Source organism: Populus euphratica, unplaced genomic scaffold (assembly GCF_000495115.2).
Source record: "Populus euphratica unplaced genomic scaffold, PopEup_1.0 scaffold25.1, whole genome shotgun sequence".
NCBI classification, from domain to species: Eukaryota; Viridiplantae; Streptophyta; class Magnoliopsida; order Malpighiales; family Salicaceae; genus Populus; species Populus euphratica.
In genome coordinates this window covers 974,786-989,862 of record NW_011499851.1, presented here as the reverse complement: position 1 = coordinate 989,862, position 15,077 = coordinate 974,786, and the positions used below count along the sequence as shown (strand labels likewise).

Here is a 15,077-nt window from a genome sequence, read left to right as displayed (position 1 = left end):
AAAAGAATAACATAATATTTTTTAATGTGAAATTTGAAATCCTTTCATATATATATTTTATATTTGTAAAAAAAATTATGTTTTTTCAAAGTAAGATAAATTTTTTAAAAAATATTTTTTAAAACTTTATTATTTACTATGTGTATAGTCTATATTCATATTAAATTTTTTTAATTTTTTTATATAAAATATTAAATTTTTAATTTTTTAAATTGATCCATCAAATTTTAGATTCAGTTTCTTAACCGAATCAATACCAGACAGGATTTCAAAACTAACATCATTCCTCTTAAAATGCTTGATTTTTCCTGTTGAAAAACGAAATTAGACGCCATCTATCTGCGAAACACGCCACGCAGGCCTAGCAACCCAGGGCGACGATGAAGGAAGTTGTCAAAGTTGACTGTGCACGCTGTCAAGCAACCTGCATCATTCATTACAGAGCACGAGCAAAGAAGAAGTTGGTAAAGAATCGTGCGCTTGAGTTGGCAGAAGCTGCAGCAGAGTAAAATTGAATAAAATATTATTGAATCATGTGAGTTTTTTTAAAAGGTAAAAAAATTAAATAAAATAATATTGAATCATGTTATATGAGTTGAGTTTTTTCAAAGGTCAAAAAAGTGGATAAAATATTATTGAATCATGTTACATGAGTTGAGTTTTCTCATAGGCCAAAAAATTAAATAAAATATTATTGAATCATGTTACATGAGTTGAGTTTTCTCATAGGCCAAAAAATTAAATAAAATATTATTGAATCATGTTACATGAGTTGAGTTTTCTCATAGGCCAAAAAATTAAATAAAATATTATTGAATCATATTATATGAGTTGAGTTTTATACAAATGTATATGTATATATGAATGGTGCATTGAATTATATTATATGAGTTGAGTTTTATACATATGTATATGTATATATGAATGGTGCGCTTGAGTTGGCCTATGAGAAAACTCAACTCATATAACATGATTCAATAATATTTTATTCAATTTTACTCTGCTGCAGCTTCTGCCAACTCAAGCGCACGATTCATATATATATATATATAGCAGAGTTGAGTTGAGTTTAACGGAAAGAAAATGAGTGAAAAAAAAATGTTGAATCATGTTGTATAAAATAGATCTTATTTCATTATTAAAAAATTAATAAATATAAATAAAAATACAAACAAAAACACTTTTATCAATAAATAACCATGAAATTTACTGACATAATATTATCTCGTTGTGTTCCTAGGTATATAGTGACATAAATTCTCCGTTTGTGTATTCTAATAAAATTATAATAGTAAAAAAAAATAAAAAGATAAAAAAATGATGTCAGTATTATTGATGAAATAAGTCTGTCATTAATATCCGTTGATAAATCACTTGGTAATATTTAAATTATGACTTAAAGAGCGATTACTCCATTTCCCTTCCTTATTTCTTCTTTTTCTTTTATTTTTTTCTATAAATAACAGTAAAATCCCTTGTTTTATCACAAATCAAAATCTCATCATCATAAATGTGGTCATCTCAACATTTAATTTCTATTTTGGCTGAATTTTTTTAAGCCTCTCTAGATGAAGGAAGCAAAACTATCAATTTTTTGTTTTAACTCATTTTTAAATATATATTTTTTTGTATTTTAATATAGTATATGTAATTTATTTGTGTGTTTGCTTGTTTTATTGTTTTTTTCTATAAAACTTTATTGTATAAATATATAATTTATACATGTTAATGTTTGTTTGAGGTTTAAAAAATTTATATTTATTTTTAATTTGATGAAATTAATATTAATTTTGTAATTTAGATTTTTTGTAATGAAATAAATAATAATTTATTTAATAGATATGTTTTATATTTTATTAGTTTTATTGTTTTTATTGTTAAGTTGAAAATTTCAATAAATATGGAGGAATTTAAATTTCTGTAAAACATTAATAATAATTTAAGAATATTATTAAAATAAATTAATATTAACTAATTTATTTAGTTCACGTACAAAAAAGAACCAATATTATCATCGTCCAACTTGACAAATGTTTATTATAATAGATGTTAATTTTTTTAATTATTAGGTTGTTGATTTAAAGTATAATTAGTTTCTTAAGTTAACTTATTTAATATTGCATGTATGCTGTTACTTTCAGTATTTAGACCTACGTAATTAACTATTAATTGCTAAAGTCTTCTAGGATTTAATGTATTTAAACTTACACAGGAGTTTGATTGCATTGATTAGCGAGTGATGTGGAAGGAGATAGACAGGGATGATAACGGTTGAGACAGCCATTTTTATTTTATTTTATTTTCTCACTTTCAATGGATAGCGAGTCTCCTCGTTTCACATGGGCTTAACCAGCCACTTGAATGTTGCGTGTTCTTACTCCTTTCCAGTTTTAATGGGTAACTTTCTCCTTACACCGAAGTGTACACAAACACCAAAAGTACGATTAATTTCTCCTTGATTGGATTCTTTTACTGCAAATATCCCCTTCAAATTAACAGAGCTTATTTTAGAAGCATAGGTACACAATTCTTGAATTCAATGGCTATCTATATAGCAGCAAAACTTGAAGGGAAACAGTCAAAAAATAATAATATACAGACGCAGAAATTTCTATGCTTCTGACTTTGGGTATCTATTTAAGCCGTCTCTCTCGGTAGCCAAATTAAGCACCTCTCTCATTAGTTTTTTCATTACTTCGTTGGTCTTAATTTCAAAGCTAGTCTTGTGCTGCATGCATGAAAATGGCCCAACCTTCCTCTCAGGCAAGCTTTACGGTGAGACGGCAGGAGCCTCGGCTGATTCTGCCTGCGAAACCAACTCCAAGTGAAGTAAAACAACTCTCTGATTTAGATGATCAGGAAGGCCTTCGTTTCCATATGCCTTTTATAGCATTCTTTCGTAATACTAATAAGAAAGGTGGGAATGAGACCTACCCTGACCCTGTGAAGGTCATTAGAGATGCACTAGCTCATGCACTGGTGTATTACTATCCATTAGCTGGTAGGCTCAAGGAAGGGGATAGCAGGAAGCTTATGGTGGATTGTACAGGGGAATTAGGGGTCTTGTTTATTGAAGCTGTTGCAGACATCACCCTTGAACATCTTGGAGATGCAATTCAGCCACCTTGTCCTTACCTTGAACATTTTCTTTATGATATTCCAGGCTCATCAGGTATCATCGGGTGCCCTTTGATGCTGATTCAGGTCAGTACGCACATATAATCAGCTTGTTTTTATTATTTTTTTCAAAGCATTTCTCTAAATGGGAAAGCAACTAGAGTAGCTAGTAACACCGCATTTAAATTACGATTGCAAGTTCAAATCCCAAACTTGCTTCTTTTAATCTAAATCTTGGATTTGGAGATCGTTTAAGTATATATCATCTGATTTATTAAACAATTTGGTGGAAAAAAAAATGGGGAGGATCCTTGGAAGGTTTATTGGGTTTTGTACTACATAAAAGAACAACGTTATCAACGTAAAGACAAATCAATCAGCTCATCAGATGGTCAGATAATTATCATTAACATTGAAAAAACAATTATCGTTGTTGTTCTAGGTGACCAGACTGACATGTGGAGGATTCATCGTTGCAACACGAGTGAATCACACCATTACTGATGCACTTGGGATATTCTATTTCTTGAACACAATTGGAGAAATAGCAAGAGGTGCCAATGAACCATCTTATCGCCCTGTATGGAAACGAGAGATCTTGAATGCACGAGACCCTCCTCGAGTAACATGCGTCCACCGTGAGTATGACACCACTGTTGGCACCGGAGCAACCATGGACACCCACGCCGACTTGATCGATAAATCCTTCTTCTTTGGCTTCCAAGAGATCAATTGCATTAGAAAACACCTTCCTTCTCACCTTCAATCAAGTTCCACGTTTGAGGTACTCATAGCTTGTATATGGAAATGTCGCACAATTGCAACTGAGCACAAACCTAACGAGATGCTTCGTGTATCATACATGGTCGGCGCGGGCGGTAAGCGAGGCATAAAACTGCCTCCTGGATACTATGGTAATGCATATGCCATGCCGTCTGCAATTTCCAAAGCTGAACTAGTGTGTAAGAACCCATTAGGTTATGCACTTGAGCTGGTCAGAAAGATTAAGACCCAAATGTCAGAAGAGTATATGCGTTCAGTAGCGGACTACATGGTGATCAAGGGACGACCTCATTATTCAACAGCTGGGCACTTCATAGTCGCAGATTCATCGCGTGTCCCATTTAGAGAAATTGATTTTGGGTGGGGAAAACCTGTGTACGCTGGTGTAGCTAAAGCTGCTCCAAACACGAGTTTCTGTGTGCGGTTCAAAAAGAGCACAGGAGAGGATGGGATTCTGATACAAGTGTCTTTGCCATTGCAAGCCATGGATAGGTTTGAAAAGGAGTTGGCAAAATTTACTGGGGAACGGCCTATGCATGTTACAGGTGACAAGAAGCATGCAATCATCATATCCATGCTTTGAGGTGATTGCAAGTGACAGACTGCAATCTAGATGGAGATAGAAACGTATTTTTGTAAACATAAATTTCAAAACCAAAAACTGATGATAGCAGAAGTTTATGATAAGAATTTACTTATTAAATCCCACATGATAATAATTTATCCATCATATGAGTGTGTAATGTCAAGAGTGTTGTGCATTTCTAAACTTGTCAATGCCGCTACGTACCAGAATAGAGCACATACCACACAGGGCTGCAGCCCAAAGAGCAACTGCATGATAAAAACTGCCCAGTATTCTATGCCTGGATTGACGACCAGGGAGACACCAATACTTTAAATTATGATGTCCGTTTGAGGACCATAGGATTTGCTCGAGCTCATAATTTGCATTTTTTCCAAATCGATTGTCGCCTAGAGAATCTTTTTAAATCAATGTTAAATTGGAATGTAAAGTTTCAGTCGCAGTGCTCAGATGGCACCCAACAGCTTCTCCTATCTTTGAGAATCACAGAACTGTGGAAATCCACATTGGCAAGGACCTCATAGTTCCTGCAGGATTCAAGCTAATCAGTCCGAACATTTACAGATTACAAAGAGATCATGGTAATTAAGTATTCTGGTGTTTTTCTATAATTAAATAATGATATTCTTTCTGGAGATAAGTTGAAATGAATAATATCGATCATAAATGGAATGGATCCGATAGTTAAATTTTCATGAGAAAGACCTCTTAGAAAAGTCGTCAAGGATAAATACAATTACAAGTAGAAATTGCGTAGTTCTCTTAAGATAATTTTCCTTCTTGCTATCAAAATAAAATAAGAAAATATAGAAAAAAAATTAAAGTTCCTTCTTTGAAGCAAGTTTCAAGTCTAATTTAGCACTCATATTTGTTAAAAAAATAATTCTCTAATTGCATAACCAGTTTATCATTTTTTAAATAATAATTATAAATCCTAGGAAAGTCAGAAGAACAATTACACATGTTTAAAATACAAAAAAGATTTATCAATTTAGGTAGAAACTATGATCATCCGTATAATACGCTGCCGTCTTTTCATACCAATTCACATTAGCCAAACCAATATTTGATTGATTTCCTTCATATACTAAATGATTTTAATACATCAGGCAGAATCAAGCATCGCTCATACTATTCTCAGCGAACATTACAGCAAGCAACACCATTTACAATAGCCTGCATTTAAATACCACAGCTTCTTTCTTTTTATGGAGAATTTGTAGGGGACAGACTTCTACAAGCATCCCCACCAATGCACCATACTCGACTTCGACTTGGTGTTGCAATTGCCGAGCTTGTTCTGGCTTCGCTGTATGAGAGTTCCTGATCAGAAATATGACTGGCGTTGGATTCGCGGTACTTTCCATCCACGTTATTCATCTCATCGATGATAAGTGAGTGTGGGACATGAAGCCCATGAACTGGAGTCTCCACGTACCCCAATGAATTTAGTCCTGGAAAGCAAAAAGTGGCCGCAGGAGAACTGGGATTGGTCAATGAATCTTCTTGCATAACGTCTGCTATCCTAGACAGAATACTGAATGCCACGTTTCCAAGAACCCGTGAATATGCTTCCAAGATTGCATGTCCCACGTCCTACAGAAATAGCAACCACAATCATACACTTTTTTTCCAGCCAAGAAGTGATTTTTCCAATCAAGAAATGGAGCTCACCTTGCCATATTGGACTTTTGTAGAATCAAGAAATGTTTGAGGAAGGTTAGGATATCTGCTCTTTAGCAGCTGTAGAAGGGATTCCGCACAGTCCAACAGTGACTCCATCTTGTCAAACTCTGACACTGGGTCCTTAACAAAGGACCATGATGTTCGAACTGGAGATCTACCACTGACTTGCGCAGTAACTCTCTCTTTCCATGCAAATATGGCAGCTTCTAACTTGTTAACAGCCTCAAGAGCACTGTGTTCTGATTTTAAATCAAGAGAATTGAGCATTTCCTCAGCTGTGTTTGAATCTGCAGTCAACACCTTGTACAGTTCCTCACCAAGGTTTGCTTTTCCAGACTGTAATAAGGACAGCAGAAGTTATAGCAAATGCCACTAGGAAGGCAGCATTCAAAAACTAAATCTGCAACTCTCTCATTCATAGTGGAAAACCTGAACTATCCCTGAACAAGGTAAGTGTCAAAGGTTGACTAGCTCAAAACAGAATTCCCACGTAAACATGTTCATGTTTCCCTTTACTTCATGTTTGGCAGCCATTCATAGCATGATCAAAAAACCAAAAATAACAAGCCTGGATAAGTAGATTTTGTGACAAAACTGACAGTAACAGGTTTTCTTCTGCTCAAATGAGCTGAAATTAAATTCTGACAGGATCTGTTTTCATTTTCCACCAGCTGAAGGTATCTTCAAGCTTAAATTTCACTTATTATGAAATAGATAGACCAATCTTACCTTTGGTAGTGCATCCTTGATAATAGTCGGCACAGGCATTTCAAGCAAAATAGTTTCATTGACAGATTTGGCAGCCTTGAATACTTGATACACCACCGTACTCTGATTGAGTAATTTCTTTCTTGCTGAGTCAGAAAGCCCAGTTGCTGATACTTGTGGCAATGGAAGCCACCACCTCTTGCTCTGCTTTGCGCTCTTGGTTCTTCCTTCTGCCCGGCTGCCTACTTCTGAGTACCAAAACTCAGTATTCACCATTGCATCCAGTGTGTCCTGTCAGAAATTGAAAATTCAATGCAACTAGCATGAATATTATCTCTGTAAATGAATCTCAATTTTAGGAATTAAGAGATCACCTACAATAAGCATAGAGTCCAACTTCTGAAGTGCTGGAAGATTCACATGGATGTCTGCACGGGCTTTTGGTGTCATTATCTGCTTCAACATCAAGGGATAATTATATATCTCACCAGTTAATAAAAAACATTATTTTATTCTTTAAAGTTCCGAAATGACAAAGAATACCTCTAGCATCCGACCATTGGCACAATTTTGCTTAGCAGGAACTAACTCAACCATGTAGTTTGTAGGAGAAAGCAACCAGTCCATTTCTCTTTGCCATTTGGTCTTTCTTTCTTCAGGCAATGGCTCCAATTTCCATAGCTCCCCGAAAACAGTGGCTACAACACATTTAAAGCATTTAAAGGGTTAGTTAATGAAAAAAGAAATTATGCACAAAACATGATCCAAGACTTAGGAGGAAAGTACGACAAAATTCAAAGCCTGATTAAGTGAAACCAAAAATCATGAAGTGAATTTTGGTGCTAGAACTTAAGACTATATCCATTCAAACTTTATGTTTACATAAAACAGCATTATTGCATCTTCTTCTTCTTTTCACTGATTTGAGGACTTCAATGAATAAAATCCCCATTTAAATCATGAAGTGAATTTTGGTGCTAGAACTTAAGACTATATCCATTCACACTTTATGTTTACATAAAACAGCATTATTGCATCTTCTTCTTCTTTTCACTGATTTGAGGACTTCAATGAATAAAATCCCCATTTTAATCTGCAATTTTTCCATCTATAACTCCTTATTTCCCAATGAAGTACATTAGTCAATCACAACTGTAACACGTAGAGAGATGGCATGCTTAAACATTAACTGGTCATAGGGAAACAGGATCATGTGAAAAAAAAATTCATAAAATGATAAGGATTACAGAGAGCAACTAAAGCATAACCAGCTCATGGTTGAACAAAAGGAGATTCATCATACCTGCAAGATTTGTTATAGCATTAGATAATGCCAATGCTGTGCTGAGGCCACTACGCCCTCCTGTGATGTCTTCACCCAGTAACAGTTTTGCAAATTTTTCTTTCATTGTCTCCACATCTGAATATTGAATGGAGTAACACGGTTTCTCCTTATCATAAAAATGTTGAGGGCTTCCAGCAAGCTCCCAATCATTCAAACCATGTTCATCCTTCTTCATTGTCAACCATTTAGATGAAAATGATCCAAAAGCATCTTTGCTGGAAGAACAGCTTGAACAACCATCATCATCGAAGGAGTCGCTTACACAACCCTCTCCTCTACTTGTCCCGCTTTCATTTTCATAAGACTGGTTATTTATAATGCAACTCTCAAGGCCATTATATGTCATCATCCCTGAAATCCATTTTACAAAATAGTTTTTCCATTAAAATGCATTGATCAATAAGAAAAGCATACAACTGAAGTGAAGCTTTCGAAAGATCAACACTTTTTGTGGGTTGCACAAGCTTGTTGGTTTTGGACATGTTAAGAATGCACCCAACAAATAATAATTCAAACAAGGTAAACTCTTGTTGAAATATGAATTCCTTGGTACAAAGGATAACATTATTGTTAAGAGTTTCCACAAGCATGCCAGCATTTACTACTTTACAGAAATAAACAAATTGTACAGGCCTCATCATGGGATTTTTTATACATCCAAACATGTAATCAACATAGATAATGCCCAGAATTTTTAGCACGAGTAAATTCCATTTACAAGATTAATCCTAAGATCCAAAATCTGGTTCATTTCTTCACAACATAGTAGAATCCAAATAAGGCTTCAATAAATCATGGTGACACATTTGCATATCAGGCTTTAACCAAGGTCAAGTCTCTTATCAGAAGTCACACATGAAATTCTGATACTGCCACTAGTTCTGCAAAGCTACTTCCATTTTTATTTTGGCATAATTCAAATGGCTTAACTACTAACCACATTTTGTGACTGTTAGTGGCACTCGATACCAAACAAGTGGCTACGCTAAAAATCAAGTGGTATGCTAAAATAATGAATCGTATCTCTTTCTCAACCACTAAAGATCTAGCAGCAATAAACCTTGAATTCTAGGCATACGAGTGTGGCAGGTAAGTTGTCAAATTTGTCTCTGTTTCTGGCAATATAGGTTTCAGCACATGCAGATCCAAGTGCTTTTTATATTGATTATCGTCCCTAATTTTTAGTCTTCCCTTAGATACAAGTCAAGGGTTCAGCCTCCACCAGCCAGGTGTCAGAACTTTGTCGGTATGAATAAGAAATGTATCAGCTACATGATTTGGTGGCCGTACTTGATGCTTGGAAATGTTAAACATTTCATCATTGAACCACAAGTGAATTATAATATGTTATTGCATGTGCTTTAAGCTTTATAAAGACTGCTATTTTGCTCATCAATAACAATTGCATCATAAACATGTGAACATATGGATGATACATTAAAAAAAGCAGGCAAGAAGGGTGTACCTCTTGTGCATACCATTCTGAAAAAAGAAAAGAAAGAAAAAATAAATTGAACTTTTGGCTTGGTCTCATATTGTAACAAATTCTAGCTTAAAACGATTTTGTAAGAAAGGTAATTGGAAATAAATTGGAAATGAGGACATCATTTCTCAAATTAGGTTTTCCAAATTTTACTGACAATAAAGATGCCAGAAGCTTCCTATGTTATCATTACATGGACCACGGCAAAAGGAAATTTCACAGAAATCATTCGAATGAGACCCCAATGGACAATTAGATCCAAACTGCTTTTCTTTCAACAAAAAATCAAGGATAAGAAGACATGCTCTTGATAGCTACCTGTCATAGTGCAGACCAAAATATGGAGGATTGGTGGACCGGGTTCACAGGAGATCCAAAAATATACCACGTACCATAAGACACATACATGTACAGATATTCAAAAACCAAGGGAAAAAAGAAGAGGAGGAGGAGGAGGAGGTGGAGGAGGAGGATTCCCATGTGGATGCAGATCCAAATAGAAATTAAACCAATTTTTTCAAGAAAGTGATGTAGACTAGTAGACAAGGACATTGGCGTGTCCCCCACCAAGTTGCTTCATTGTCTCCTTCGGTGGGGATGGCAGCTCTAATCACATAAACGAGTATCCTATTACGGGTCCACAATTTGTATCAATCAAAGCAGTAATACTCGTAATAATAAGCAGCAGCACATTTGGTTAGAGCCCAGCCAGTCCCATGGAGGCATAGAGTTATCTTCCCACTTCTTTTTACAGTATCTATGATTATTGTACACTTTAAAACCAATATTCCTAAACCATCTGACATCCCAAGAAAGGTTAAGAACACGAACCCTAAAAGTTCAAATTATGAGATAAAATCCCCCATGTGGTTTTGCACATGAAATGGACCGTTAAATTGGCCCTCTTCATAGCAAGAAATCCACTCTTTAACCACAGATTATGGTTCTTTTTCTAGTGAAATTAAAACAGAAAAAGGAAAATCCAACGGTAGAATGTAATAGTAATGGTCGAGAAAATCAATTTTTGAAATGTGTATAACGTGTTATCTGCTTATAAACCGAGGAACAAGAGCATCACTTCTCTTCTACAGGCATCATAAATGATCTGCTCAAAATTAAATAGAAACACCATTGATGCATGTAGAAAGACATCTTTCGATCTACAAGCTTTAAAGGACTGGTGGGGTCTGCTACCTTTATGGGACCCCTTCATTTCTGATATAAACCCTATCTCTTTATTTTAAATTTTATACCAACCATCATCGACAACAATAAAGATCCTAAACCAAAACCCAAAAATATAACCATAGAAAGGAAACAAAATAAACAGCCTCATTGACTGATTCATTAAGCTAAAACGTGAACCATGTTCTGCAAGTCCGGTCCAAGTCTATAATGCCCTCTTGATTGATATTATCTTGTATTCAAGTATTTCTCTCCATGTGGTGGGTAATGTCACCAACGTGCATAACAAACAAAAGTGGAAGCTAATTGAGCTTAAAGTTCATCATGATTTAAATGAAAAAAAAAAAAAGCACAAATCTAGGATAATCAAATTTTTAAGCACCGCTAGTGATACCAGCTAAAAATACTACTGAAGAAAATAAATAAACCTTACTCTCTTGTTTATCAAAGTCGAGGCTAATCTCTCTGTCCCTGGTGCAGCAAGCGAGCCTTCTCCTCAAGATCATCATTTCTTCTTGCAGTAACGTTTCTTTTCTTTTCTTTCTCTTATCCCTATGGATAAAACTGAACTTTCCTTTCTGGCTGGCCGGGATGCAAAATCAACTACCCTTTTAAAAGTGCTCAAGATGATCAAGGACCCAATCCAAAAAGCTTCAAACAAGGCCCTACCTCTGCATCAATAAACAACAAATACCATACTGTGACATTTTCACAGACTTTTGTGCTCGAGAGAAGTGATTGTGTTTAGCGGGCTTAATGACCCACTTTCATTCATCAACTAGTACTATGAAGATGCCGACTTTTACTTTTTATAAATAAATAAACAATAGATGACGATCTTTACAATGCGTAGACTAGAATAGATTATGATTTATTAAAAAACTTAAGTGGGTGGGAAATGCAAGTATAAATAGAAATTCTTAAGAAAATGCTAATTAATCAATTCATTGTAATAAATGTGATTTTCATTTATGTTGATAGCATGAGTGATGTTTTTAGATGCTTTAGTTCTAAACATATGCAAACTCTTTTCTTTTCTTGGACAACTTTTGTTTAGCGTATGCCTTTTGGCATTTTAATTTCTAAAACAGTTTCGAAATTCAAAAAAGAGAGGAGAAAGCAAAGATCCCCTTTTTTTCTCTTCTTTGTTTCTTCCTTTCATTTCACAAGAAACAAAACGAAGCCTCAGTTGTTGTGTTTGGACTGTTAGGCAGAGAGTAAAATGGATGGTGAGGTTTTAAAAAAAAAAAGAAAAAGAAAGAAGGAAAGGGAGAAAAATAAAAAGTTTCAACTTTCAAATGAATCCTGGATGCAATAGAGCTTGAAAAGTAAATTAGCGATGATTATGCAATCCTTTTTGGATTGGCAGTCAAAAAGTCTAAGAAAAGAAGACAAACTGCCATGTCTGACCTAAGATAGATTCCTTGCACTGTTACCAGTTGCATCTTAAACAGAAACTGTCCCAAAAGTCTATGGGCATAGCAAACCGAAGGACCCAAAACCAAATCCAAATCCAAATCCAAATCAAATCTTTGGATTACCATCTGGGAAGCACTTTTTATATACCTCTGGCTCTTATATATAAAATCAACTCCAGAGAAGTGCAAAAAAGGTTTCCTTCAAAATCCTAGATGGGAACCAAACAATGCCTTAGATGAAAAAAGAAGATAAGCCACCACAAAATACAGAATGAGGTAGGTATATAAAAGGATTAAAAAAGAATTCTTAAAGATTTTACCACCAAGAAAACGAATGGCTTTGAAAAGGAGAGGATGAAAGAAAAGTGAAGGGTTGGTAGAGAAACGTACCTCTGTGAAGGTTTCAAGAGCAATATTCTTGTGGAAGAGAGCAGCAAGAAGCAATTCTTCAGAGCTTGTTCCACGGGAGGCTTCTTTCTTGAAAATACGAGTAGCGTTACAGTAATATGAGAGTAACTTCACTCAAAACATGCACCCACCAAGGATGTTGCACATGCTAGTATTTGTAAGAACCCAGTCCAGAACAGTAGGGCATGCCACTATCACTGTGTGACTCTTGACTTCAAAACCAGGGCAGGAATCTCTTGTAGAAAGAGGAAACGGTAAGGACCAATGGAGACTGAAGCATTTAATTAAATAGTAACGAGAGGGAGGGAGAAAGGGGTAGAAAGTGCGACTTTACTTTGCAGTTTGCACTGCAGCCAGGCAGCTCCTTTCCTTCCTCCAGTGGCCAGTCGCGTCCTTCATTGATTGATTGAAGATAAGTGGGACCTGTAAATTGCAATTTCCTACGACTACCATACCCTGATTTCGACAACAGCAACATTAATTGACAATAAGCTGTGTGCTAGGCAAGGATTTGATATATAGGGAAATTTTTTATTTTTTTATTTGTGTTTAATTTTAAAAAATATTTTCATTTGTGTTTTCTATTTAAAAAACAAATATTTAAATTGATTTTTTATTTTTATTTTTATTTTTTATATAATTTATAAATAATTATTAATTATGATTCTTTTACCTTTCAAAATAGATCTCAGAGAATTTTTTTTAATTGAAGTTTTTATGTAGTGAATATATTATACTTTTTTATTTTTCGTGTAATTTTTATTTACGTGGGTGTGTATCATTATGTCCACCTAGATTATAATTCCCTTTGATTCTTAAGAATTCTACTTCAACCAAGTTTATTAATATTAAATTTATAGGTTTTAAAGGTTTTAGGGTGATTTTTTTTTTTTTTTACAACGGCTAATGGCATAACCAATCTTTGATTTATTTATTTTAACTATTTTACCTTTAAGGATTTTTATTTTTTTTGAAATACTATTAGGTATATGGGGTTTTGGGAGAAAAAAGTTAGGGAAGGCATGGAGGGAGCAAATGCCTTTTGAAATTTTGGAAAATTGTAGGATTGATATTTAGAAATTTAATTATGAGGGACCAAAGTGAAGCTTTGTTGAATATCTAGCAGGAGCTAAAATATAGTTTAACCTTCATAGTAGGAAGCCATCAGTAGGGGTTACTTTTGTTTTTTTTTTATTTACCACTACTGTTTTTCTTTTTTCTTTTTTTATTTGTTATCCAGTAAATAGCAACCAATTAGTTGTGGACCGTGTTATGTTAAGGATTTAATTTGTTTTACATAAAAAATAATATTTAGTTATTATAAACATATTTTTTTAAAAAAATTATAATTCAAATTATAAATTTAACTGAATCAAATAAATTAATTCCATTTTAATTAGATGATAAAATAAAGAATAATAATATATGAACTAAATAAAAAAATCTTGGAAACATGAAGAAAAAAAATCAAAAGAAGACAAATAAGGTAACTCAATTTCCAGCTCATTGAATACAAAATAATAAAATTTAATAAAAAAAATAACATATATAAATTAGTTGGGATCAACTCGTATTAACATAAACTTGAAATCTTAATTATACCAGTAATAAGATATAAGCCAATTTAGATTATCTCAAAAAAACTAATAATCATATCAAGAAATTAGATGAGAATTAAAATTGAAATATCATAAAATAAAATATATAAATTAGTTGGGATCAACTTATATTAACATAAATTTGTAATCTCAATTATACTAGTAATAAGATATAGGCCAACTCAAGTTATTCCAAAAAAACTAATAATCATATCAAGAAATTAGATAAGAACTAAAATTGAAATATCATTAATAAATAATGTCAAATTATAATTTTAAAAAAAGTAAAAAAAAAATATTTATTTACAACAAACTAAATTATCAGCATTAAAGGCTCTCCACACCACTAAAAAAAGACATAACAGTGTTTCTAACAATAAAAAATTAATAATATTTTTTAGATAGCCAGAAGCACTACTTGAACTACTTAAAAAAAACATAGATGTCTTCCATGCATGTATCACACACAACTATATTTTTTTATTTTTTTTTATTTAATTAAATATCAAATTATTCCTAACAAAAATAAAATGATCCTTCACGCCGGTTTTAATTTACCTATACCTTTTAAATTCTTTATTATATTTCTCTGTCCTATTTTATTTTATTTTTTGAAGTAAATGTAGGGAATAACTTGTAAAAAACCCGAAACTATTTTCCGAGCAACATAAATTTCTCGCAACGCAACTCACCTAATCAAGCCCTTGAAACTTTTTATGTACTTGATTACTTAAGTTGTCATTAATGAAGTTACGAGGTC

At 33.6% G+C, this 15,077-nt stretch overlaps 2 protein-coding genes across 4 annotated transcripts; one reads left to right on the top strand and one right to left on the bottom strand.

Moving 5' to 3' along the window:
* The first annotated feature begins 2,742 nt into the window (after positions 1-2,742).
* Positions 2,743-4,483, top strand: LOC105121663 (methanol O-anthraniloyltransferase-like). Its single transcript, XM_011020392.1, has 2 exons — positions 2,743-3,204; positions 3,560-4,483. The coding sequence occupies exons 1-2, from the start codon at positions 2,743-2,745 to the stop codon at positions 4,481-4,483; spliced, it is 1,386 nt and encodes a 461-aa protein (XP_011018694.1).
* Positions 4,484-5,461: 978 nt separating this feature from the next.
* On the bottom strand, positions 5,462-13,132 carry LOC105121428 (rop guanine nucleotide exchange factor 14-like). Of its 3 annotated transcripts, XM_011020059.1 has the most exons (8): positions 12,702-13,132; positions 11,327-11,564; positions 8,184-8,576; positions 7,424-7,578; positions 7,259-7,333; positions 6,902-7,171; positions 6,161-6,508; positions 5,462-6,082 (listed from the first exon to the last, which is right to left on the bottom strand). In XM_011020059.1, the coding sequence occupies exons 2-8, from the start codon at positions 11,400-11,402 to the stop codon at positions 5,693-5,695; spliced, it is 1,707 nt and encodes a 568-aa protein (XP_011018361.1). In that variant the 5' UTR covers positions 11,403-11,564; positions 12,702-13,132; the 3' UTR covers positions 5,462-5,692. The 3 variants fall into 3 exon arrangements, with proteins under 3 accessions (XP_011018361.1, XP_011018364.1, XP_011018363.1); XM_011020062.1 differs by lacking the exons at positions 11,327-11,564; positions 12,702-13,132 and adding an exon at positions 10,027-11,304; XM_011020061.1 differs by lacking the exons at positions 11,327-11,564; positions 12,702-13,132 and adding an exon at positions 9,691-9,982.
* Between the last annotated feature and the right edge of the window lie 1,945 nt (positions 13,133-15,077).